Here is a 25248-nt window from a genome sequence, read left to right as displayed (position 1 = left end):
GGAATGATATGAGCGGCAACGCAGACAGCTGTGGAAGACGACGAACGCGCGAGCGCTCGGCACGCGCTCGGCACGAGCGCGAGCCGCTTTCTTACCGTGACTACGACGACGACGATTACGACAGGAAACGCCGACAGCCCGGGCGCATAAGGTGCTTCGCACCTAAAACAAGCCGAAAAGCACTAGACAGTAACTATTCGGAGTTTTCACCGACTGCTCCCGGCGCTTCCGGGATCATTCTTTATTTCGTTGTAAATGAATGAATAAAGCCTTTATTTTTGGAAGGGGACGGCTGTCGTTGTAAATAAACATTATTATTGCATAAATGTACGTGGTATTTTCATCCTTTCGATTTCATGTCGCGTTAACGTTACGAACGATGTAATACATAAATAACCAGCTGCTAACCAGCTTAACTTGTGCAGCAGTGATACCTAAATACTAAATTTCGTGAATAGACGGGGCAAGCATCGTGAAAATGTTTGCTTTAGTAAAACACAATTTCGCGCTGCACGCCTTACCTGCGAAAAATATAGAAAAAAAAACGAAGCGGTGGTTAAATTCGGCACAGTGGTGCTGGAAACGCGGACGCGTGGTCGTTGTGGCGAAACCACACTGACCATTTTATGAATCAGCTGGAGAAAACACTCGAATGTCCCTTGTTACGGTAACTGCAGCGGCCGTATCAAGCCTTTAACAGAATAGTGTTATAGCAAGGCTAGTTAATCCGTGCCTCTGGTACCGCACCTCTGGCACAAAACATCGCCAAACATGTGTAGATCAGCCGCAACAATAGTAATTTATTTAACTACACACTGCGAAGGTGCACGAAAAGAAGTTTCGTGCGCTGCAATTCGTGCATTTCACTTTTATTATGGTGAAAACATCAACGCGCGATGGATAGCCGCTTTACCGCGACGCGTAGGAAAGTTTCAGGTGACGCTGCGAACCGCGCCACCTGTCGGCGGCGACACGAAGTGCGTCAAGCTCTGCCGCGTTGTGAGCGCACTACAACTCTTCTAGTACACTGTAGTCGAGTGTACGCCGCAAAACATTCGCCTGGCGATGACGTCACCATGCGTTGCCTAGCAACGCTTCGCCCCAGGTGCGCCGACCGCGCCGAGCTCGCCATAGCTGCGTGAGCCGTGACGTCACGGCGCGCGCCGCATCGCTTCTTCGTAGCTTTGCCAAGCCATGACGTCACCGCGCTGTGCGGAGTAGTTTCCGCGGCTGCGCAGAGGTGGATCTAAGCCGTGACGTCATTGCGCTGACCCACGGGATATATAGCTCCGCATCGCCACCCCGGCGACACAAAATCTCCATGGTCTCTGCGCCGAGCAATTCGCCGCGAAGATGGGGGGAGGGGCTAAGAAGGGCGTCACTCCCGAAGAAGAGGACGCGCGGCGCGAATGTCGCCGCGCCGCTCCTGGAGAGTGAGTGAGACGACTTCGGTCCGATCCCGAGTATCGCGCCGCCAAAGCGGCGGCGAAACGTCGGCGATTCGCACAAGATCCGGAGTTACGATCCCGCGAAACCGAGCGAAAGCGTTTGAGCGTCCAGAAACGCCTAGATGCTTTATTGACGGAATGTTCGTTGCTCCTTGGGCTGTCGATGATTCCCGGGGTGATCTTGCGCAAAACGTGACCGAGTATCGAAGCATAACCTCGCAAAAACTTGGCCGAACCGAGCTAAAGCTAGGTGGGGTCGCCAGCTTCGCTCTTTGCCCAGTCTTCGCACCACTACTGTGAAGCTGCCCTCAATTTTTTTTTGCGCAATAAATATTTAAACACGCTGAATACGAGAACTGCTGCTTTTCGAAGACGGAACCACTCAGACATTACGAACGCTTTTGAAGGTGGAAAGAGGACGTGTCCTAACGTTCGCCTGGTTGAAGGTAAATTTCCGCCTACATTATTATAATATTACGTACACTTGTGTACACTTGCGTACACTTGCAAAGTATACCTCCAAACCTTAAAAACAACGCAGCCGATATACATACGTTAATTTTTCGGGCTGCACGTTGTTTGCGGCGGTGGGCATAAGAACTTTATAAAAAATTATTAATTCTACTATTATCAAAAATTCAATTGAACTTTATTCATTGAATCAGAGAAGATGGTATGATTGCGAAATTGAAGCCGGTTCGTTTTCAAGGCACCTTATTATAATAAGACATTACTTTGCAAGATGTTCCACTCTAAATTCTGTTACCCAATTCGCCAGTTTTCCACTTAGATTTGTCTCGCAGCGTGTAAGAAAGTAGGCTTTCTGAGAAAATAAGAGGAACACGTATGCATTTATAGCGACAAGTTTGAGGACGAACTCATCGAAATTGGTTCTAGTACCTGGATACTTATTGCCTTCACTGAAGGAAGCAAAAGAAGATCCAAAATTACAGTAGCTCCAATTCCCAAGAATATGCATCCCGAGTACAACAAGGAGAGGCGCAAAGCCCGCGCACAACATATTCAATCGATGTACTCTAATAACGCTAGGTACAATACGTACTACACGGACGCAGCTGCGTATGCAGAGTCTACCGGGCAGCGCTACCAAAGGAGGTACGCCCTGGCAGTCGTGAACACGATCAGCCAGCAGCAAATTACCGCGTCGACCACGGCGGGCTCCCCCACCTCGGCCGAAATGTTAGCAGTGGCGATCGCGCTCGCTCACGCGGAGCGTTCGGAAAGGGACTTGGTTGTGGTCACTGACTCCAGGGAGACATGTTACATGTTTCTTAAGGGGCACGTGACTGCGGCTAGCCTCGCGATAATCCCCAAATCGTTCAACCACCGCCATCGCCTACTCTGGTGCCCGGGACATGCGGGGGTACAGGGGAACGAACAGGCTAACGCGTTAGCTCGAGCGTCTACTAACCGAGCGATGGCGTCCTCTTCGAACCCCAACCCCTCACACTATCCCTCACAAAATTCCATCAATTTAAATGTCAAAGACATCCTTGCTCATCAGCGCGGAGTCCGCAGAAAATATCCTCCGCCTCACCCACAACTTAGCGGGGAAGAGGCCGCCGATTGGCGCAAAATACAGACCGGGGTATTCCCCCATCTAAAACTAAAGCCATGTATCTCACCCGCTATAGGGCCACATGCCCTTGGTGCGGTGGCATACCTACATTAATACATGTAACCTGGGAGTGTACTAAGCACCCTCATAGGCCATCTAATAACATCACAATGGAGCAGTGGGAGGCACAGCTCGCCCGTTCCGACTTGGCAGGACAAAAATTCCTTAATTAACTAGATCAGGCAGGTGGCAGAGGCCAGTGGGGCCCTGGACTGAGGGGTTCCTACCACCGCTCCTTAAAATATTTACCAGCCAAATAAAGTTTCTATATACAGGGTGTTTCAGCGAACACTTTCAAAATTTATTTAAGGTTGCCTGTGGCAGATAGCCCAATTCTAGTTAATGAGCTGGTCTACTCGAAGAGGCGGACATTACTTGCACAAAAAATTTAAATGCATAATTGACTAATTATCAAAAAATCGCTAATTAAGTTTTTAATTAATTACCCGATGATTGCAATTTACGAATTGTAGCCGTGGAGTTGGCAAGGCGGATCCACTAAGAATTAATTCGCAGGATGACACCAGTTTCGAGATATTAATTCCCGAAGTTTGCGGAGAAAAGCATTGGCGTTCCAGTTAATTTTGCGCTTCAATGCAAAAAGTTGTCGCAGTTTCACCTGAAAGGCGAAGCATCAATTGCGATAGCAAATTTGAAGAGAGCTATACGGAGTAATGATAGCAGCTTTATCAGCTGTATAAACTTGGACATGCAGCAGCACCGGCAACACGCAGAACTGTTGTCGACGCCGCCGGCGTTTTGCCCGCGTTCGCTCAAAATGCGTGCGGCGTTGGTGACTGTTGCCGGAGCCTCTGATATAAATAGGCACTTGGTGCCGCAGCTAAACGTCGCCTCCCTTCCCTGCCCCTCCCCCCCCTCCCCCACATCCTTTCGCGCGTCGGAAGAAGGTACGTTTACTCTACATATATGGTGATTGTAGAGGAGGAAAGAGACGCCTACTTCTGCAGCCCTTAAGGGAGCACAGCGCAGAACGCGCGTTTCTTCTCCGCCGTGCGTTCACTCCCCGTGAAAGCGCGCGTCCCTAGCGCTCTTTCACTCGCACATACAGCGTTCGGCGGCGCGCGGCGACGATTTCATCTCCATTGACGTCATACGGAACCTCACGGCGACGGCGACGGCGACGCGACGCCGACGGCAGAAATCTGCTTTTGAGTGTCCATATAATTGGTATCGCAATAAAAGCGACGTTTTCTTAAGAACTTAGCTGGAACGCCAATGCATTTCTCCGCAAAGTTCGGGAATTAATATCTCGAAACTGGTGCCATCGCGAGAATTCGTTCCAAGTGGATCCGCCTTGCGAACTCCACGGCTACAATTTGTAAATTGCAATATGGGCCATCAGATAATTAGTTAAAAACCTAATTAGTGAATTTCTGTTGATTATTCGATTATGCATTTCAATTTCTTGTGCAAGTAATGTCCGCCTCTTCGAGTAGACCAGCTCACGAACTAGAATTGTGCTATCTGCCACAGGCAACCTTTAGGAATTTTTGAAAGTGTTCGCTGAAACCTCCTGTATACATATTGCCTTCAGCACCTGACTGGTTTCAATTTCGCAATTGGAATATGTTCTCTGAACGCAATAACTAGAACGTTAGTCACCGATTTCTGTATCCACAATCAGGTAATCACTGGTTAGTGCATAACCTTCCGACGTCTGGCGGCATCGATGATCTGTCGCTGAAATAAAAAGAAGGAAACAGAAAGATTCTTTTACCACTAAGCACCGTTTTTAAGAAGTACTTGAACTCATTGCTAAAACATTGTGTGTGGTTTAACGCCCCTAGGAGATGTCGTAGTGAAGGAATGCGGATTATTTCGAATGCCTAAAGTGCACGCAAAGCACGGCACACCAAAGTTCTTTTTTTCTTTTTATTTCTCACTTCGCCCCCATCTACATGCAGAAGGGAATCGAACCCGCGGCATTGAGCTCAGCTGGAGCACGTCATAGTCACTGAAGCACACTGTGAGGCGGGTCACAAACTGAACAAGTTGTAGGCTGAAACACGATAAGTTTAATAAATATTCACCCGTCTAACCACTGCACGGCACGGAGGCACCAAAGACATATACATTAGAGGGGTACAATCCCGTCCAAGGTGCGAATGAACGTCGTTATTTTTACTTCGGAGCAGCACCCGCGTTCGTAACCGCAGTCTGGGCGTCCAGGAGACCTCGTAGCCTGCTGTACGGTCTCCCAGCGTACTTTTTCCACAGGCCCCGAACCTTGCCGTAGCTGGTCTGGTCGGCGACTCGTGTAAGGCGGTCTGACGCTCCTTGACCCGTCCTACTGGTGACGCATGCGCAGGCCACCGTGAACGTCTCGTTCCTGAACACCGCTGGTCCGTCGCCCTCAACGTAAGCCACCTGGAGAATCTCTCGTATCTGAAAACACGTGCAGACAGGAAGCGCGTCATAGCAATGACGATGGAAGCAAATCCGACATATTTTTCGTTTTGAATTCTTAAATTGAAACAACTTGAGTGACACGAGCGCGATTTCATCAACACCAATATCCGCGATTAGTTCGATATTTGCTTAACTTATAAGCATTGTTTATTTATAGGTAAAGCAGTGTCTACAGACTCGACCAACAGCACCCTGTGGCACGCTGTTCGCGTTTAGCACGACAGTACTTAAGTGCGTTCAAATGGCTTCCTCTGCAGCAGCTCGCCTCTGCTGTCCCATAGAAACACTGACGCCATGATAATTCACACTTGCATGACAGCTCGCTCGCACAAATGGTAATGGTGAAAATAGCAAGCAGAAATTACACGCTGCAGTAGTATACTGTCCTTTGCATTCACGTGTCGGGCATTTTATCTTTTGTTCTGTTTTCTGCTCCGGCGGCCACATCGCAATGAGGAGAATAGAGAAGCACTCGTGTGCTTAGATTTACGCGAACGTTGGAGACACTCAGGCGGTTGAAATTAAGGCGGAGCTCTCCGACGTTGCTAGAGGTTGTTTATTGGCGTGAGGGCAACATTTGACCTTAGAGCCACCAGCACCACGATGCGCAGTCTATCCATTAACACCGTCCCAGGTGTTAATCGGAAGTTTGAAATCAATCACCCAAGCAGGTAATCACTCATCCAACGAACCATGTGAACCAATCAATCAATACATTTGCGGAACAAGCACACCTAACTTCTTTCGTCATCGATCAGCGATCACAAAGCACATTTGCCGAGTCATCCTCTCATAGGAAAGCAACCTGGCAGTATACTGAAGTACTCATAACAGCTGAAACTTGGCATGGATGCTTGTGTACTAATATTTCACAAAAATATAGGCGATAAATAGTTCAGTAGGCTCCACGTCTTTCACCTTTTCTTCAACCTTAGAAGTAGCGAGGAAGGTACATCAGGTGTATTGCTAAAAAGGCGTTTTGTGTTTTTTTCGAAACCCGGCAGCTTGCAGCACAGATGCTCGACAGATATGCCTACCCACCGATCACCTAAGCAAGAACTTCCCTTTAATTTTAAGCCTGATATAATAATGTAATATAATAATTATTTATTTCTATCAATATACCGATGATAGGCAGAGATAATAAAAGCGACCACCCGGGTGACCAGGTTGCCACTCTCTGTACGACTAGCGGAAGGCGACGGACAACAGGACTAACATGATGGAGCGCAGTAATATACGCATGACGGAAATTAACATACATACAAGACATCCAAGAACGATGGAGAAAATGTAAAATACAAGTGAAATATCATTCAACATTATTACTTGTTAAATAGCGACAATTTAAAAGCACAAACATACATTAGCGGGTATATATTGATAGATCTGAGTTGAAGCGAAGATTATCAGGAGCATTAAAATGGAGTGCGAAAGCGTAAGTCCTGCCAAGTCAGCACCTGCAAGGATAAGTTCATTCCGTTGTGACGGTAATTGATGAGATTCCTTGCGTTTCACAATTAGTTCGTGTGTGAGGAAGTATCCAACACTGTTTATGACGATGAGGATAGTTTGACGCATATATGCACAAGCAATCTAACCCTGAAACAGTGTATAAATGTCTCACACAAAACTCTACCGTACGTTAAGACTCCTACATACCTCTTGGCAACGAAAATCGCCGAGCTGACTGCATCGACTGCCGGGACACTTGCACCTCACTGTCGGCACGTCGGCCGGAATCCGACCGGCCTGCACGTTGACACTCCGCCTGAAAGGGCAGGACGCCCTGTCTCCGAGCCGGGGCGACAGTGGATCGGCAAAGCACATTTGCGGCCTCCGCCTGGGGAACAGCAACACGTCAAACCTTGCGTCCGTGCCGCACAAAGCCAGAAGAAAGACAGTCACAGACGCAGCCGAAGCCACGGTCGCGGACATCACCATGGTCCACTGGTGCCTTCGCGCTGAAGAGTGCCGACGCTTGAATCGAGATTGTCCCGCTGTAATGAACGCGCGTCTTCTCCAAACGGGTGCTCGATCGAAAGAGAGAGCCACTGTGACAGGAAGGTGCACGGGGAGTCGCCGAGACGATAACGAAGCGGTCATCCGGCGTTCCGAAGGCGTCGACGTTGCCAGGCACGAGGAGACGGATTTCTTCGAAGGCGCGCCAAAGGTCACTAGTCTAGCGGATGAACGAGGCCATAGCTACAACTAAGAGTTTCGCAATCAGCGAGCGTTCTTATCTATTTATTCTTAGCTCCGTAGCAATTCTTGAAAGAGCTGTAACGAATCAAAATATTCTAAATACAGGTAATTGCCGAGTTACTTCCGCATATGTAAAATGTGATGCTTTATTTTCTATCTTTTTAAAGAGGCACGGAAGTTCAGTTATTATTCTAAAGTAATTGATGGGATAAATGTTTAAAAATCAGCTCGAAATAGTCGGCTAGAGTCGGTTAAGTAACACAAACTTCTTAGTTCCTGTTGTTTGCTCTGATAAAATCAGTAATGGCGTATGGCTCGACAAACGTTGTAGCTCCTGCAAGCAAGGCTTCTTAGTGCAGGCGTATAGGAACATGCCGAGATACTTCGCCCATAGAGGTTCCTACAATAATCACTAGAGGAAACGCCGGCGCTGCTATCGTTCGGCACCCATGGGAATGATCGACGTGGATTTGCGTGATCTCCGAACTGGTGGCATCAGAAGTTCTTACGGCTTCTTTTATTACGCTTTACCTGCCTTAATTTGCCTAAATTTCAAAGTAATCTATGCTTTTTGATGTCTAGAAGGCAATCAGAAGCTGCAAACATGCATAACCGCTGCTAAGTCCAGTGGTTCCGCTTTTCGGTGCTTTCGTGGCGTAATGGTTTGAATATCGAACTTGTGTGCTGGACCTCTTGTGTTCGAATCCTGCCATAGGCCAACTTTAAGATGTTCGTTTAATTACCTAATAACGCAGTAGTTTCTCTAAAATAGTCAGTTTGCAGAGTCACGAAGCCATTTAAAGACAAACGGACGAACTTTAAGCAAGATCCATCTGCTACAACCTTCAATACCAGGCTGGCTGAATCACCCTGCTTGCAGTTTCCGCAACACAAGCAGCACAGTTCCTTCTAGTAATTAGTGCATGAAATTATATGATTTCGCCTATGCGTTACTGCGGAACCAAGGTTATGCTTTCTAGGGGGGCTTCCATCATGTTGGGAACGCGCTTTGAGTATGTCAAAACACCAAAGCAAAGTCAACAAGACTATAGCAGACCACGTGCTACCCATACATCTGTAACGCGCCTCCAGCGCTCCCCAGGGCCACGGCCTATGGTCGAACAGGGTTGTTGGAATTAGGGGAAATGTCTATAGAAGGCTTCCCAAGAGGGTTGGCGACGCCGCCCTGAAGTTCTCGCACCAGCTCGCCGTGCTATACCATGCATTTTCAGAGCGTCTTCTACCGTTTTGTAATTTTGTTCATCGGTAAAGAAGCGGCATACATTGCTTTATAAAGAAGCCGAGGACTCGAGTTTCGAAACTTTTGTCAGCGGCAGAACTGCCCGAACGCGAGAAAACAATTTAAAACCATGATGGTTACACTGATATACCAGCCATGACAGCAGGGGGGTCAACATAAAAAAATGAAAAAGAAAAGAAGCTTGACATATAGTTTCACCGCTAACCAATGTTTTCCGGCCGATTAAAAGAAAACAATGTCTTGAAAAATTTCCGCCCCCATTCCACCCTGTGAAAGGGGATGTAAAGCGAAGCTGTTGCCGACTAGAGTTGCTGTATATGGCTCCCGCAGCCATATACAGTAACTCTATTGCCGACGTTACACAAGCGCCACCACCGCAAGGCATCGCACCGTCGAGGTCAATGTAGCGTCCACGACCTCGTTCGCGCCCATTCAGTTGGTGCTTCGACGCCGCGGTACATGCTCGTGGCGTCCGTACTCTTGAGCGTAGCACGTTCATGTCGATGTCGATTACGGTCGCAGCATACTCTGCGCGACCGATGCAACGAACCGAGTGCCCACTCATCAAGGACAGACACATCGCGTGCACACGTTCGTCTCGCGCGCACGCAGGTGTGCCGGAGTGCAGCATATATCCTCATTCTAGTAGACCCTCCGCCTGGCGCAAGTGCGCTATTGAACTAATTCAACTTCTCAAAGGAAAGTGCGTCGCAAAATTTGTATGATTTGACTTAGACACAACATGCAGACATGATAGCATCGGATGTTAATTTGAGCATGCGAGAAAACATAATTCTGTTGAGCGGAAACTCAAAATTACACTAGTTCTTCTGGAGTCTAAAATTTTTCTTGGTCGACACGATGGTGTACATGCACGGACGCAGAAAATTTGCCGGGGTAGCCATGTACAGCTTCGCTGTAATAATACCTTACGAGTATAAATGATTCCCTGGTCTTTCGTGTCAGGAAACGCGATCGACGTTCATTCCATCGTCTGAGAACGCCTAAACATTCGTCTCCAAGTGCCACACCAAAGTCATTGTCCGTCGAGAGCGTTTAAGAGTCTGGACGAAACATCAATCACGGTGCTGTCATCGCTCAGAAAGTCGCGACGTTCAGGATCGAGCCGTGAGGCCTTGGTACTCATAGTGATATGTAGTGCTTTACAGCGCAAGAGCCAGATGGTGTGAAAGAGCGCCACACTTGGGCCCAATTATGAACCTTACGGGGCACAAGTGTGGTTGCGTCCACTTGCCACGGCATTTACGAGGGTCTGCATGTGGTTTTCGCATCCTTCATTCAGCTTTAAACTGCACTTTTGAATCTTCAGATCATCATTGTGAAATAGAGAGAGGCATCCTCTATCCTCCAGCAGTCGCTGATCTCCAATAATGCTCCTTGGCGTTTCAAGTGCGAAGAGTTGCAGGCGAACTCGAGTTTAGGCTTCATCACATAGATTCAACGTGGTGTCTTGGCGCCTTGTGGGAACGAAAAAGATGACTGGTGTCAACTTTTCGCACAAAATTGTTCTAAAATGTTTTCATTCAAGCAATTTTAGGTTAAAGAGTATTAGGACTAAATTAGGCCTAAGCCTTTTGCGCGCGTACGTGAACCGAAGAGCGCCTAATGTACCCCTGGTGGTAGTTGCAAAATAACCCGCTGGTAGTCGTGTGACATTAACCCCTGATTGCCTTCAGATCAAGCTCCTTTAGGAAGTCTACAGCTCTTTTAGTAGAAGTGAGTTCTCGAATGACCATGTGAAACGGACATGAAAACAGCGTTCTTGATGCGCGAAATTGTGCAGACCCGCTCCAGTGCACAACTGCTCGAATTCAGCATATATAGTACGGACGCAGAAAGTGCGAAAAAAGGCATCGAACAAAAGAATAAAAATTACTTCTCTAAACACTGTGTTCATGGCACACAAGTGGTTTTCTGACAGCGGCAGCTCACGCAACGAGTACGATATATCCAATGTGCGCGTTCTTTATGAGAGCTCGGGATTTACATGACTGGCGGTCTGTAAGCTTTGCATTTTCGATATACAGAATAATTGGTTTTAATAGGATTCGTTATATCTATGTTTGCACGACAAATAAATAAATACTACAGGAATTTTATAAAGACTGCCCTATAACCGCACAGGAGAATTTCCCAGCCCTGAGAAGTTTAGGGTTGTTGTAGATATTTAACATACTATCGCTGTTCTGGAGTGGCGGTTTAACCACATGGTGGCGTGCGCTGACATAGCTCCAAATTTCGCAATATTAGCGTACTGTCTCCATTCAACACGGGCAGACAATGCCATCCGACATTGTTGGCATCGCGTGCGAACGACCTTAGAGGATATGTGGTCGTAACGCTAGTAATCAATGTCGAAGTCATCAAAACGCTTGTCGCCTAATTCATAACGCAGAACTTGATAAACTGGTTATTGCAATTTAGACACCCACACACAGATAACTGCGGTTGGGCATTGCGTTGCGGATTGTAGCGTGAGTCTTTATCGATGCAAATTATCAACTGGAAGTATGTCTGCACGGCACGACAGCTGTGACGCGGGGCAAACATTTGGTTCAGGGCAGGTCACACCTGGAAGTAAAACCTTCTCAGGCGTTAAGCACTGCCCCGAGGAATTCAAATCAGGGCTCATAGATTATACCACAGCTTCACTTCCTTTAGGCAACACTGTCAAACACTCCATAGCGGCTTCAGGAGACACAGCTCAAACGCACCAATTAAGTTTCAACCAACTGCACTCGGCACTGCGAAATAGCGTTTGGAATATTCACGCCGACAGACCTCCTTGCGCATTTTGAATATCATTATTTCTACCAACCTGCACATTAAAAAAACGTAACAGATAAACAGACATGTTTCAAGGTTATAGTAAAGGGTAACAGGTGAAAGGTTGTAGCAGAAATGTTTGCCACCTTGTGAAAATTTTGTCACAATACAAAGACCTGGGGAGAGTGGCGACTCTTTTTCCGGGGCTATAAATGGCAGCTCCGTAAGGACGTGCAGTGAAGTTCGGTCCGGATCCCGTGAGATACTCTAAGTGTTTCTGTCTGGGCATAGAATCGGTTTGATGTATCTGGACGGGAGGATTTGACCGACCCATTTTGCACATCAAACATATATCAGGTATTTTTTCATGCGGAATAGTTTTTTTTTCTTTTCTTAGAGAAGCAGTCACATGTAGGAGGCTCCGCCGTTTTTGTCGATAGGCTACGTGGTTAGGTGTACATTAGGAGTCAGAAACGTGTCGGCGATAATTTTGATAATTAGCCGAAATATTCTATTCACGTTTTTCATTATTTTAGGATCCTTGTTATTGCGTATTTCAAGTCGACGGGTAGTAAAGTCAATCACGTTTAAGGAGGAGGAGGATGCGCAAGTTTGTCAGTGTTCAGAAGCGTAGCACGAGACGGGTGAACAAAACGACGTGCACAGCGAAACGAAACGGTACACAAGCCCGCAGCCCGTGAACAATCCCGTGAAAGGTGCCGCGCCAGGCCATTTAACTCCCATGGCACAACGCCCTGAAGTGAACCTGTCAGTCGTTACCCATCATTAACCAAGTCTACATTACTTAAAAACTTCAGGAATATAGTCCAGACACATCCATACCAAAGGCACGGGGCCCACGAGGAAACACCATGTAATTTACACCAGCATGTGGAGAAACAAAACGGAGTGTATCAAACAAAAAGTTACGTTCTGTAACAAGTCCAGGGCACTGCAATAGTTCTCAACATCACGTGAAGCCTGCGCGTTCCACAGTCGTCCTCACCGTGACGAAGCAGCAGGAAAACTTGAAGAAAGAACTATTTATTAGACGAACTTAACAAATTAGAAAAGGCCACGTGAACAGCAGATGAACTGAACGCTACCAAACTTCTTCAGGCTCCCCATGACCGTCACAGGACGATGGCTGATCAACCTTGGCCCCGGCGTGGCGCAAGCCTCGAAGCTCACGCGCTTGCTGCCATGGCCCGCAGCAACCTCCCCTTCCTTATCCTTCTATCGAAGCCACATCCGCGCTTACATCAACGTGCGCACGTTATGTGACCGGTAAGTCGATGCAATATCGTTATCTGGCAGGGGTGGCCAGTCCAAGATTCACATCGGTGATCGGTGGCTTGCTGGCGATCCCGACAAGTCCTTCAAGTCACGCATAACGGAGACGCGGTGAGTCCGATCTTGTATAGCCATGCCATAGCACGCGCTGGCCCCGTGTGGATGCGATGCAGCAGGGACGCCCCTGGCCTGCTCAACCCCTTTGTCACACAGGGCTGGTGAGGTGGCGACCATAAGGAGCGAAAATCGCTGACCACGGCTTGTTTAGAGAACGCTGGGGACCTCTATAGGAGCCTTTTCTTTTGGCCTGAGTTTTAAAGCACTTCGAGCAAGTCTATCAGCCACCTCATTTCAAGCTACGCCTAAATGCGACTGAAGCCATTGAAACTTTATGGCAAATGCAAGGCTGGGTAGTTCTTTAGGAAGGTGTAAACAACTTTGTGTGCACTTGTCCAACACAAAGTCTTGCTGCATTAACTGCAGAGCGGGCTTGCTCTCCGACAGTACTACAACTTGCTGAGCCCGACCGACAAGTCTTTAGTTTCCTTAAAGGGACCCTGAAACGATTTTGACGATTTTGTACAAACATACTGAGTCGTTAGAGTAGGTCCTTCTAATCATTAATCGACGCATCTAAGCGCTGCACGTAAAGCGTGTAATTTATTATGAGGTTTTAAAAACATACATCGCTACCGATCGCAGCATGCCAATCAGGCTGAGTTTTGTGACCAAGTGACGCGATTTGACCCTAACACGTCAGTAGGGCCAGCTATACGATTGACTGCCCAGGGCGCGTCATCGATAATTATTCCAGCACTATGGTGAACAAATGTTGTTCGTAATAGTTTAGATGATAGTTAATTTGTTTCTATAAAAAGAAAGTAACACAAAGAGAATGCACAAGGACATGTATCACTACACTAAAAGCACTTCCGGCCCACAGCAAGTGTCGTCTGATAAACGTGCTCCGTGTTGACGAGAGCTGCGTGGTCAGTGTTGGTCTTGTTTCTTTTCGCGAGCACCATGGTTCGCCCTTGTTGCGTTGTGGGCTGCAAACGTAGCGATCGGCGACATGTCAAGCTGCCACATCGTGTCCCGCTGCAAGGCAGCAGACGAGCGGAGTGGCTGCCGCGCGTCGGACTGTCGGTATCCAAACGGCGCCAGCATCTACGCGTTTGCGACCGTCACTTCATGCCCAACTGGAGATGATGATGATGAATAAACTTTATTGTACGAAGAGTGGTTGGTGTGGTTATTCTCGGGTGGAGCCCTCTTGTAGAGCCGTGCCTGGTCCAGGGTCGCCAGTTGGCTTCCCAGTGCCAGCTCGGAAAGCCGTGCCTCCCGAGACCACGTTGTGAGTGTCTGTGATGAGCTCACCAGCCTGGATACTGCCTTGGCTGGGCGTTCCGTACACTGGTATGTAATGTGTCGTCAGCGTGGCTGTGTGGTCGTTGCACCAGGGGCATACACTGGTTGTGTATACCTCTGGAAACATTGCGTGCAACCTTGATATGCGCGGGTAAGTGTTGGTTTGAAGGCGGCATCAGTCCCTGGCTTGTTGGCTGCTTAACTTGGGATGTGGAGGAGCATACTTCCGTCTGGTCAGGCGTTGGTCCTCCAAAATCTGCCTGCTCATGATGGGATCTTCATGGGGGTTTGTAAGGGGCCTCGAAGAGTCTTCTGTGGCTCGGCCAGCAAGTCCGCGAGCTACACAGTCTGCCTCCTCGTTGCCTTCGAGGCCTGTGTGCCCTGGGCACCAGGCGACCCCATGGTCCTCAGTCAGCGTGGGGCCCAGGATATCGGTGACGCACCTGGGAAGTGTGCCTCTAAGATATAAACGACAGGCGGCTTGTGAGTCTGTCAGGATATATGCGGAGCGACCTCTTCGTTCTGCTTCTTTGATTGCGAGGGCTATGGCTGCTGCCTCTGCGGTGGCGCTTGATCTGGTGCGTATAGATGCGCAGGCCACCACTTTCTTTTGGTTAGTTACTGCCGTTGCGTATGCCGGTTTTCTAGGGCCTTGTAGTGTTGTGGAGTAAAGGCTAGCATCGGTGTAGTAAGTGTCAGGATCGTTCCTTCTCTGGAGGAGTTTTCGTGCTCGCGCTTGCCGGTGCTTTTGGTTGTATAGCGGATGCATGTTCTTGGGGTCCGGTTCCACATGATGCGAGCCCGTAGTTGCATCGGTACGATGACTGTGTCGTCTCCGCAGTATTGGGGTGTGAGCGGGTATCTCAGTCTTTGCAGTAGTTTTCTGCCCTGGTGTGTGGTGTTGAGTCGTTCTCTTTGTACATAAACGCTGTGCAAACTCTCAGAACGTGGCATATGTAAACGCTGCCGAGTGCCATGACCGAGACGCTGTGACAGCAGCTGTACTAATCAGCAAAATCAAATCATCGCTGCAAGCTCAGTTACTACAACCTCGCCGGAGGTCGGGGAGGAAGTCGCAATCGCCTTGGCGTGCGCTTCCTCCGCAGCCAAATTCATAGTCAGCGACTCAAAGACAGCTATACGAAATTTCGCGAAAGGGAGCATTTCACCTGAAGCCCTCAAAATTCTGGCCAGGTTACTCGAGACCCGGCGCAGACGGACGCAACTCGTTTGGGCATCGGATTCGGCGCACTCCGGTCTTCCGGGAAACGAAGCTGCTCACAGTCTGGCGCGAGAACTGGCCATCCGCGGCCGCGCGACAACCTCTTGCGATGAGCAGTTCGAATCCCTCCGCCGTTCAGGCATGGACCGGATGGCATCCTACAGGGAAATTCTACAATTCTACCGCCAGGGCAGGGGGCATTACCCTGCCGCTCACAGAAATTAGATAAAAAGCAATCAGTTACCTGGCGCCTTTTACAGACGCACACCTTCCCAAACCCAGTGACGTACAGTCACCTCTATCCTGGGTTATATACAGCAGATTGCAAATTATGCGCAGGTAGAGCCGATCTTCATCACATCATGTGGGCATGTCCCTTGACAAAGACCAGAAAACCCACTAGCTTATTGCCTCCCCTTCCCATCACCACCCTAGAGCAGTGGGAGACTGCACTGCTCAGCTCAGACCTGGATCTCCAACTCCGGGTGGTCCAGATGGCCGAAGACGCCGCCAAAGCGCAAGGCCTGGAGAGGACGGGCCCTCCCACTCCCCTCCTCCCTAAACTCCACCTCGGACAAAGTTAAGTTTATACCACTACTTCACGTCGAAGGATTGTCACAATAGAGTTTAGCTTGACTGGCATTCAGGTAAACGCAAGAACAAGTGTACTGACTGTTTTACCACGTTTTACGTGATGAACGGAAGCGCAAACGTGAACTGCTTGCACGTTGCAGCCAGTGCAGCCACCTGGCGGCACAAAGCTCAACCAAACACACAGCTAATATAGCAGTAACCAAGTTTTTTTCTACTTTGCTGCTGGCTCGAATTTTCGGCAGGAGCGTAATCTTGAACACGTTGTCTTTTTATATGTTTCAAACGTTTCAAACTTGGTTACAGGAATATTAGCTCTGTATTTGGCCCAAACTCTGCGCCACCTGATGGATGGACCATGCATGCCGATCAGGTCGCTCACGTACGTCTACCAAGATCCTTCATCACAGCGGTATGGAGGGGCTTTAGTTTACGCTTCTGCCTATCCGTCAAAACACCCAGTTCGCTTGTGGTTACCGGAATACCAGACACGCTCGGCGCTGCGACAGAACGCTCGCAACACACGCTGCTTCATCGCTCTCGCTGGGGATCGACGACTGGGCGGACAGCGGAGAGGATGGAGAGCCTTCGCGCGCTGGCTCCAAGACAATCGGAAGTAGACGACACCACCTCACAACATGACGTAGAGCCAGCGAAGGCGGGGCTTAGCCCCGATCACTCGGCGAACGAGTTGAGGAGGATATTGTATGACTAGGGAGGAGGGTGACTTGTAATCGTCCGTAGCTCTCCTAATATGAGACGCTTCACTTAAATTGTGACGCGAATGTTTCACTGTAGCTGTACCCTACTCGTCTACAAAATTTGTGCGAACCATTTCAGGGACCCTTTAAGGCTGATTTAATAGCCACTGTTGTGCCACGCCTTCATTGAGCGAGAATTCATTGCGGCTGCTTGATTTTCCCCGAGTGAAGGACCGAGTACTAATTACTCGAAAGTGCTTTACTCAACGCGAAACAGTGAAGGCTCCCCAACATTCAAGACTTCTCCCGTTACCAGAAAAAATACCACGCAGGTGACGTCGGCAGAGGACATTTAAGGCAGAATCTGCCCATTGTTCGAATCTGCCCATTGTTAGGTAGTCGCCGGCAGCCGCCCCGTCGGTCTGGTGCGCCACTACCGCTACATGTACGATATCTTCTATCTGTACATATCGTATAAAACTTTTTGTTTCCTCTTCGGCTGCTAAGAGTTCGTCTCACGTCCTCCACCCCGAAGTCGCAACCGTGCATGGTGGCAGTTGTGAGATTGACGAACCAATATCGTAACACAACACTCTCGCGTACTGTTGACGAGAGGACGCAATGAAGTCGAGCGGCCCCGGATATCTTGAGGGATGGAATCACAAACGCTGCTGCGCATGCTCCGAGCTCCATATTCACCGAGCTCCCGGTGAATACCTTCATGCGTTGGTCATAAGTCCGGTTCAAATGTTCAAATACCGACGAATGTGCTTCCGCTACAGATGTACAGTGCTCCTGGGTATCCGGGTAATTGACCAGTTGGCAGTCCAGGTTTGCATATGACCATGGCAACTCGGGTCTCTACCTTTGTTTAAAATGTTGTCGCAGTTTCACCTGAAAGGCGAAGCATCAATTGCGATAGCAAATTTGTAGAGAGCTATACGGAGTAATGATAGTAGCTTTATCAGCTGTGTAAACTTGGACATGCAGCAGCACCGGCAACACGCAGAACTGTTGCCGACGCCGTCGGCGTTTTGCTCGCGTTCGCACAAAATGCGTGCGGCGTTGGTGACTGTTGCCGGAGCCTCTGATATAAATAGGCACTTGGTGCCGCAGCTAAACGTCGCCTCCCTTCCCTCCCAGTCCCCTCCACGGCCTTTCGCGCGTCAGAAGAAGGCGCGTTTGATCTACATATATGGTTATTGTAAAGGAGGAAAGAGACGCCTACCTCTGCAGCCCTTAAGGGAGCACGGCGCAGAACGCGTGTTTGTTCTCCGCCGTGGGTTCACTCCCCGTGAAAGCGCGCGTCCCTTGCGCCCTTTCACTCGCACATACAGCGTTCGGCGGCTCGCGGCGACGATTTCATCTCCATTGACGTCATATGGAACCTCACGGCGACGGCGACGACGACGGCAGAAATCTGCTTTGGAGTGTCCAAATAATTGCTATCGCAATAAAAACTCTAAACCAAGAAGACAACTAAAATTAAGCGCTCCAAAGGTATGCGAGTCTCCGTACGTCGCAGAAGGCGCATTAGTAGTGCTCGGCCCGGGATCGACTCACTCAGTCCACATAACTGCGAGCATTTCTGTGCGTATGTGTCTGTGTGTGCAAGTGTGCATGCGGCTTGAACGGAATATTTTGAACCCCTCAGTTGATAGGGATTAGAATGGTCCATTTATAGCAACAAATTTTCTTGGAGTCTGTTAAATTGTGTGAAGATCGTGGGAGGCTAAACCCACCAGGCTCATACGTGGGTCTCATCTTAGCTGCCACGAGTTCACCTTTACATCGTTTTATAGCTCGCCGGATTTTTTTTCGGGCTTGTTTTTCGTAAACTGTCGACTGACGGTTGGCATTCTTCACACGTGTTCGGTCGGTGCTGAGGCAAGCTACTGTGGTGCAATACTTATCATAGATATTTTAACATCTAGGACATCTAAAGTGACGAAAAGATAGCTTTGAAAAAGGTAGAACAACACGCGGGAGCTGTGAAAATAACAGAATGCAAGTCGTGCGGCCCCTTGTGGCAATTTCTGCAATTTGAATGAAGGACGGTAGCGATTACCATTCCTTAATTTTATTATCATTAAGATATCCCATAGCAAATTAATCTAAAAGTATCCTGCGCATTTGAGCACAACGATAAGTTTGTTTTAATGATCGAAATGTTGGTTTCGTTTTCATAAAATGTCAGTTTCGGTTTCAGGGAGGTCTCCGGGCCGGTATACAAAGCAACATAACAATGGTAGCGATTACCATTCCTTAATATTATTAATCTTTAAAATATCTCATAGCAAACTACTGTAAGAGTATCCTGCGCATTTGAGCGCAACGATAACTTTGTTTTAATGATCGAAATGTAGGTATCGTTTTTCAGGAAATATCAGTTTCGGTTTCAGGGAGGTCTGCGGACCGGTACAAAAATAACTCAACTTTTGAACGAAACCAGATAGAGACGTAATTTTCCTGCACTACAATTCTGAATGTCTGTAGATTCTTAAATTATCAAAAAATGAAACTTGCTTTTCTGAAAAAAAAAACATTTTATCGGGTGGCGACATACATTAAAAAAAATAAGAAACAAACACACGAGCCCACAATGCTAGCTTCCCTTTCTTATTGTATATACCGTGCAGACCGCTGGGCGAAACGACCGATGTGCAGTTGCCTACTTCGACTGCAAATCAAATCAGACGGAAAACGTCTAAAAAAGTGTCAGAGATCCGCAGTCATCTTGCATTTCAGACATGTTCACATTACGCTAGAAAATAAGGGAGGACACTGCGCTAATACAAATACCAGCTAGGTGGAAGTTTTCTCGTTGGACTTGTGACCATGGAGTCGCATATGAGAGTTGCAGAAGGCCACAAATGCGATGCTGCGATTTCTGAAGGCTGTCGGACTTTGCCACTGTCTGTGATAAAAAGCAGAGTGTTGTTGTCGTTGTCGTTGTCGTTGTCGTTGTCGTTGTCGTTGTTGTTGTTGTTGTTTGTTGTTGTAGCCTATCACGCATGTGGCTCCTACCCACGGAGGGGGATTGGCCAAGAAATGGGTGGATTATTCCAAATTAATATGGAGGATACATTTCCGAATATCTATGAAATTAGAATTGAACAGCGTAGAGTTATATGTTAAAGTAAATCAAGAAAGTCATATCGAATGAGTAATAATGAATTTGAAAGTACAAAAAAAAGGATAGAATTTAGCAGGGTATTCGTTTGGATTCTGTAAGGAACGTTTGGACGGCGAAGCAAGCATCCCTGTGGCTGAATGCCAAAGTGGACGCCCCGAATGAAAGAATATTAGGTTCTGTTAAGTCCAGGCCAAGCCTTCGAAAAGTTATTTCCAACAATCGTTTTCTTGCCGCAGTAAAGCGGCGACAAGATAGAAGAAAGTGGTGTATCGTCTCTTCCTCATTACAAAACGGGCAGAGGGGGGAGGGAGCCAAACCCGACTTGTGTAAGTAGAAATTTAGGGAGGGTATACAGCAACAAAATTTGGTGAGAGAGACCTCAAGCATCTTTTTGTTACAGGATTCGCTACGCCAGGGAAATATCAGGTGCTTGTAATCTGGAGAAGCAGTCAGAACTGGGTTTGATAAGGCTTTTCTAATTGATCGCATCCGAAATCAAGCCGCCGTGATGTGTGCTGTCACTGGTAGAATAGGAAGAACAGGGCCGGAAAGTGAGGTCTTTGCCAGTGAATCGGCAGTTTCATTAAAAAACAACCCTTTATGACCAGGTACCCAAATCAATTGAACACATTGCACATGGGCAGGAACTAGCAAGTAAAATAGTTTTAGCATGGGTGAATCATTAGTGGCGGTAAGGGAAGAGCATACAGAAAGGGAGTCAGTAAGGATAGCAGCTGTTGTAGTCGTTTGGTCTAATTTACGTAAAGCTAGGATTACTGCTAAAAACTCGGCCAGAAAAATAGGCACAAAATCGGGCAATCTTAAAGAAAAAGACCAGTCGAGTACAGGACAAAATATCCCAATTCCAGTCTTTTCCTCGCTCTGTGATGCATCTGAGAATCCCTTTAGCAGAGAATTTTCATTTCGTTGGCGACACCAACACTGCGCTTTCTCTTCTTTTAATTTTTTGCTGACTGTTTTCCATCCCCTAAGGCAGGGTAGCCAACGGGCTCAGTTTTGGTTGACCTCCATGCCCTTACCTCATCCTTCTATCTTTCTCTGGCACTATACAAGCTCTCATTCATGTGTAAATTTACTCTCGAGCGTCCTCGCTACCGGTAATTAATAAACTATTCGTTCTATACTAATTTGTATCTAAATGCTAGAAAATTACGTGCTCAGTTATAAAGCTGCAGACAAGCTAAAAATGAAATTGATTACATCTTTCAGGCTATCTCACGGTCTGACGCAGCTCTTTTCTTGCGAAAGAAAGGGGAGACCTCCAACATTAAAAAAGTAACAGTAACAGTGCGCTAAGTAGTTCTGCATGCTGTCAGGCTTACTTTCTTATTTCATGAGGTGCCTGGAGTCAGTCAAAATTGTCCTTGGCGACGCTTTAAACGATTTGCCCGCGTTTATTTACATTTTCTTAATAAGAAAACTGAAGAAACGCCTGCTGTAGTGAACCTCAGTGCGCTTTACGTGGGCAGCTCATTTTATCTAAACATCGTAACGGAGAAATATTTTCGCTTGGCATGGCCGTACAACCTATTCTCATCAAGGCTGTTGCATTTTAAAGGGAGCCTGAAAATCTACCAACGTTTTAAAGACAAAAAGTGACAGAGAAGGAAGGAAGGGCACAGAAATGAACTAGACCTTGGCCAGGTTGCTACCCCATGCTCCCTCTCACAAGTCGTTTGCAGCACCGCCGAAAATACGAGGCGTACACACAGGCAATACCTTGCGCAACGAAAAAAAAATCGGGGTAGCTTGCACTAGTGGCGCAAGGCTAAAGACACAGCGGAGCTGATCGGTGTCATTCGTTCTCGGCTTCTCTCACGTCGGGATCTTCTCGGAGCCGACGCTTTCTCCCCCGTTCCTTAGCATTCTCTCGCTGGACGTACTCGGGGTGTCTGGGTCCAATAGGCGTCGACACTGGTAGTTTCGCTTAGCAGCGCACCGCGATTCTTGGTAAGCGGCCTCTTCCTCGGTAGTGCGAACCTTGCTTAGTTTCCCCATGTCTACGTCTGGCGCGCCGCCGCCGCGCACCGGTATTCATACGGAACGAAGGAGCGCATGCATAGTTCGCCGTGATGTCACGTCTGACTTGCGGCGCATGCGCAATAGTGCGCGGCTGGTGGCGAAGTCGTAGGGGAATTGGGGCGAATGGACAGCGTACAGACGGCGAGCGCAGATGTGCCGGGCATGACGTCACAGCCCATGCGCAGTGGCGCGCAGCTGGCGGGGGCTCGGGGGAGCTGTGTGTCGGGCGAAGCGAGCGCGCACCTGCGCCGGCGGTTACTAGGCAACGCGAGGTGGCGTAATAGCTCGGTGCAGTTTTTCGCGGACGACTAAAGCAGTTACGGATAGCTTAAACAGCTTTGATGTTAATATAGTTCCGGGCGTAACTGTGACTATTGGCGGGATTAGAAAGATTTATTTTTGCTTCTTACATGATACGTTACAGCGATACGTGATATTATAGGACCTTTGCGCATGCATGCACGTAATATACCGCGAATCACTGGGACAATGAGCAGACGACGCGGTACGGATGGGGACATCTCGAGGGTCATTCGGCCTTCCAATGGGCTAAGAAGTCCTGCAGCGTTCACAGTGCTCCAAATGGGGTAGGGGCCTCGTCAAGCTGTTGACGCAGCAGCTTCTTGCTCTTATCCTAGCATTTTATTTTATTGCGATAGCAATTATATGGAAACTTCCACCTGATTTTTGCCGTCGCCGTGAGGTTCCGTATAAAGTCCAAGGGCGATAACATCGTCGCCGCGCGCCGTATGCGCGAGTGAAAGCGCGCGCGGGACGCGCGCTATCACGGAGAGCGAACGCACGGCGGAAAGCAAACGCGACCATCGCGCGAAACGCCGTGGGGGTATGGGAGGAAGGGAGGCAGGGCGACGCTGTGCTGCGGCCCCAAATGCTTATCTTGCAACTGAGCGCAAGGGGAACTGGCCACTCAATCTCCCACGCGAAAGCAAGTAAGCGGGAAGGCAGCGCAGGAGAGAGGGGGGGGGGCGGCAGCTTCTACTCTGCCAACAACTGCGTTTGTACTTTGCCCCGCTGTGGCGGTCGCCCGCACCCTCTCTTAAAAGCGATCTCCACACGCCTCTGACCTTTGTATGCGCCATGCATTCGCCGCTCAGTTTCCGTTGAAGCGATAGACCGCACGAACTTTCGCCCGCTGCGGCGGCTGCACTTGCTGCCAGCGTTTTGACAGTCGTTGTCTGCGATCATTCAGTGTCATTCATGTTTGCTTGTGCGCGCTGACACCACGCTTGTTAATTCAGTTAGTAAGCCAATGTGTCCAAGTTTATGCAGCCAATAAAACTTCTATCCCTACTCCGAATAGCTCTCTACTAATTTGCTATCGCAATTGATGCTTCGCTTTTCGGGCAAAGCTGCGACATTTTTAATGCAGATTTTTTTCCTCGTCCCAACCACTTATATGAAACTCCATGTATGTGGTAAATAAATGAACTCAAGAATTCAAAGTTACGGGGGACGACTGGCATATGTATATTGTGACGGCTTGTGCACATTTTGTCAAATGTATACTGGCTACGTTACCTGCGACAGTCACGGAGGAATTTATGTTATTATGTCACAGAAACAAAGCAGTTGTGCAGCAAATATTAAAGGAATGAACGCTAAAAAACAAACATTGCAGCTTAGAAAGGGAGAAAATGAGGAAAAAGAAAACAATTTGTTGAGGGTTAAAATATAGCCGGGATTGATAAACTATGGTTGATTAGCATGATGAGGTTGAATACTTCGCGGCAGCAAGAAGCAGCCGTGCCTATGTAGGATGCAGAAATAGTTTCAACTTAGTCAATCCAAAATTACTTGAACCTTTGAAACTCTGGTACTAATTGGAACAGTTCGCTTGAAATTTTTTTCATTATATTTTTCATTATGTTTGACGGTACACAGATATTAACTCCATCTCTTTCTTACAGAACAATGAACCAAGTCCTCGAGTGTACATTGCACATTCGCGCCGTTATTGTCTCGTCTTTATTTTATTGTGTTTGTTGATGAAAAAAAAAAACTACATGACGGGATTACATTCGGCCGCAAAAGAGTCGGTCAAATCCTCCCGTCGAGTAATGTTGCAACGGATTCCTATGCCCAGACAGAGAACATTACGAATGAATAACTCACGGGATCCGGACCGAACTTCACTGCATGTCTCGGCTGCTCCTTTATTTATAGCCATTGAAAAGCAGCCGGCGTTTTTGAAGGGTCGTTAAAATAAAACCAAAAGGTTGCCCGAGTCCGAAAGTTATTTATCTATTTTTTTGCAACCAGTATTCTTCCCAAACTGTTTGCGACATGTCTGTTTATTTAGCCCTTTTTCCACGATGAACGGGGTCTTAAAACAGCTCTATTGCGACTGCACGAGGAGGTCCGTCCGCGTGAGCATTACAAAGTCATCGTAGAGTGGCGAGATTCGTTCGCTGAATATGTGAAAACTCTAAGTTTCGTTCGCTAGAAACGCGTAGACAGATCTTTTTTCACAAGTATCGGCTTATATTTGTTCCAAAGAGTCGAAATTATGCTCTGAATTACGAGGCGGGCGCAGTTTTTTTTGCTACCAGCGTGACCGACCTCGTAACCGCGAATTACCCTGAAGCTTGCCTTTGCCTCACGTCACTGTAGTAATGCGGCGGAGCCACACTCTCAGTCGAAGCAATTTCGGAGTTAAACTTAAAATAACACTAGCGAGAAATATAAACTTACAAAATATTTGTCAGATAAGCTCATGCATAATCTACTAACATGGCAGCCGTTTCCGGGAGGGGAAACTGTGTAAACTAAAAATTTCGCAAATACAAGACATTGTTGGTGATTGCGCACCTAAGTTCTTTCACCGACATGCCGTGACAACATAAAATTTTCAAAGCCTGCTCGGGTCTGTTTAATTGTTTATCAATAAAAAAGCAGAATAACGAATTTTCTTTCCCCGATCTTTCACTCTCTAAAAAAAAGGGGGGGGGGTGGAAGGGAAATGCTGAATAAAATTTGATTTGATTTGACTTGTGAGGTGGGGTACACAGGTTAATAAGGGAGGGCGGAGTGAAAGAGAGAGAGAAATAGAAAAGAAGAGTTCAAATTATGCACCTGGACATGACTATGCCCGGCGTATACACTG

General features: G+C 47.8%; 1 protein-coding gene across 1 annotated transcript; it reads right to left on the bottom strand.

The window, feature by feature from the left end:
* Positions 1–4971: 4971 nt before the first annotated feature.
* LOC119430959 (uncharacterized) lies at positions 4972–7682 on the bottom strand. The gene is made up of 2 exons (XM_037698425.2): positions 7180–7682; positions 4972–5493 (listed from the first exon to the last, which is right to left on the bottom strand). Exons 1-2 carry the CDS (start codon positions 7621–7623, stop codon positions 5230–5232), a joined length of 708 nt encoding a protein of 235 aa, XP_037554353.2. The 5' UTR covers positions 7624–7682; the 3' UTR covers positions 4972–5229.
* Positions 7683–25248: the final 17566 nt, after the last annotated feature.

The sequence above is a fragment of the Dermacentor silvarum genome, chromosome 10, assembly GCF_013339745.2.
Source record: "Dermacentor silvarum isolate Dsil-2018 chromosome 10, BIME_Dsil_1.4, whole genome shotgun sequence".
Classification (NCBI taxonomy): Eukaryota; Metazoa; Arthropoda; class Arachnida; order Ixodida; family Ixodidae; genus Dermacentor; species Dermacentor silvarum.
This window is presented reverse-complemented; position numbering and strand designations above follow the sequence as displayed.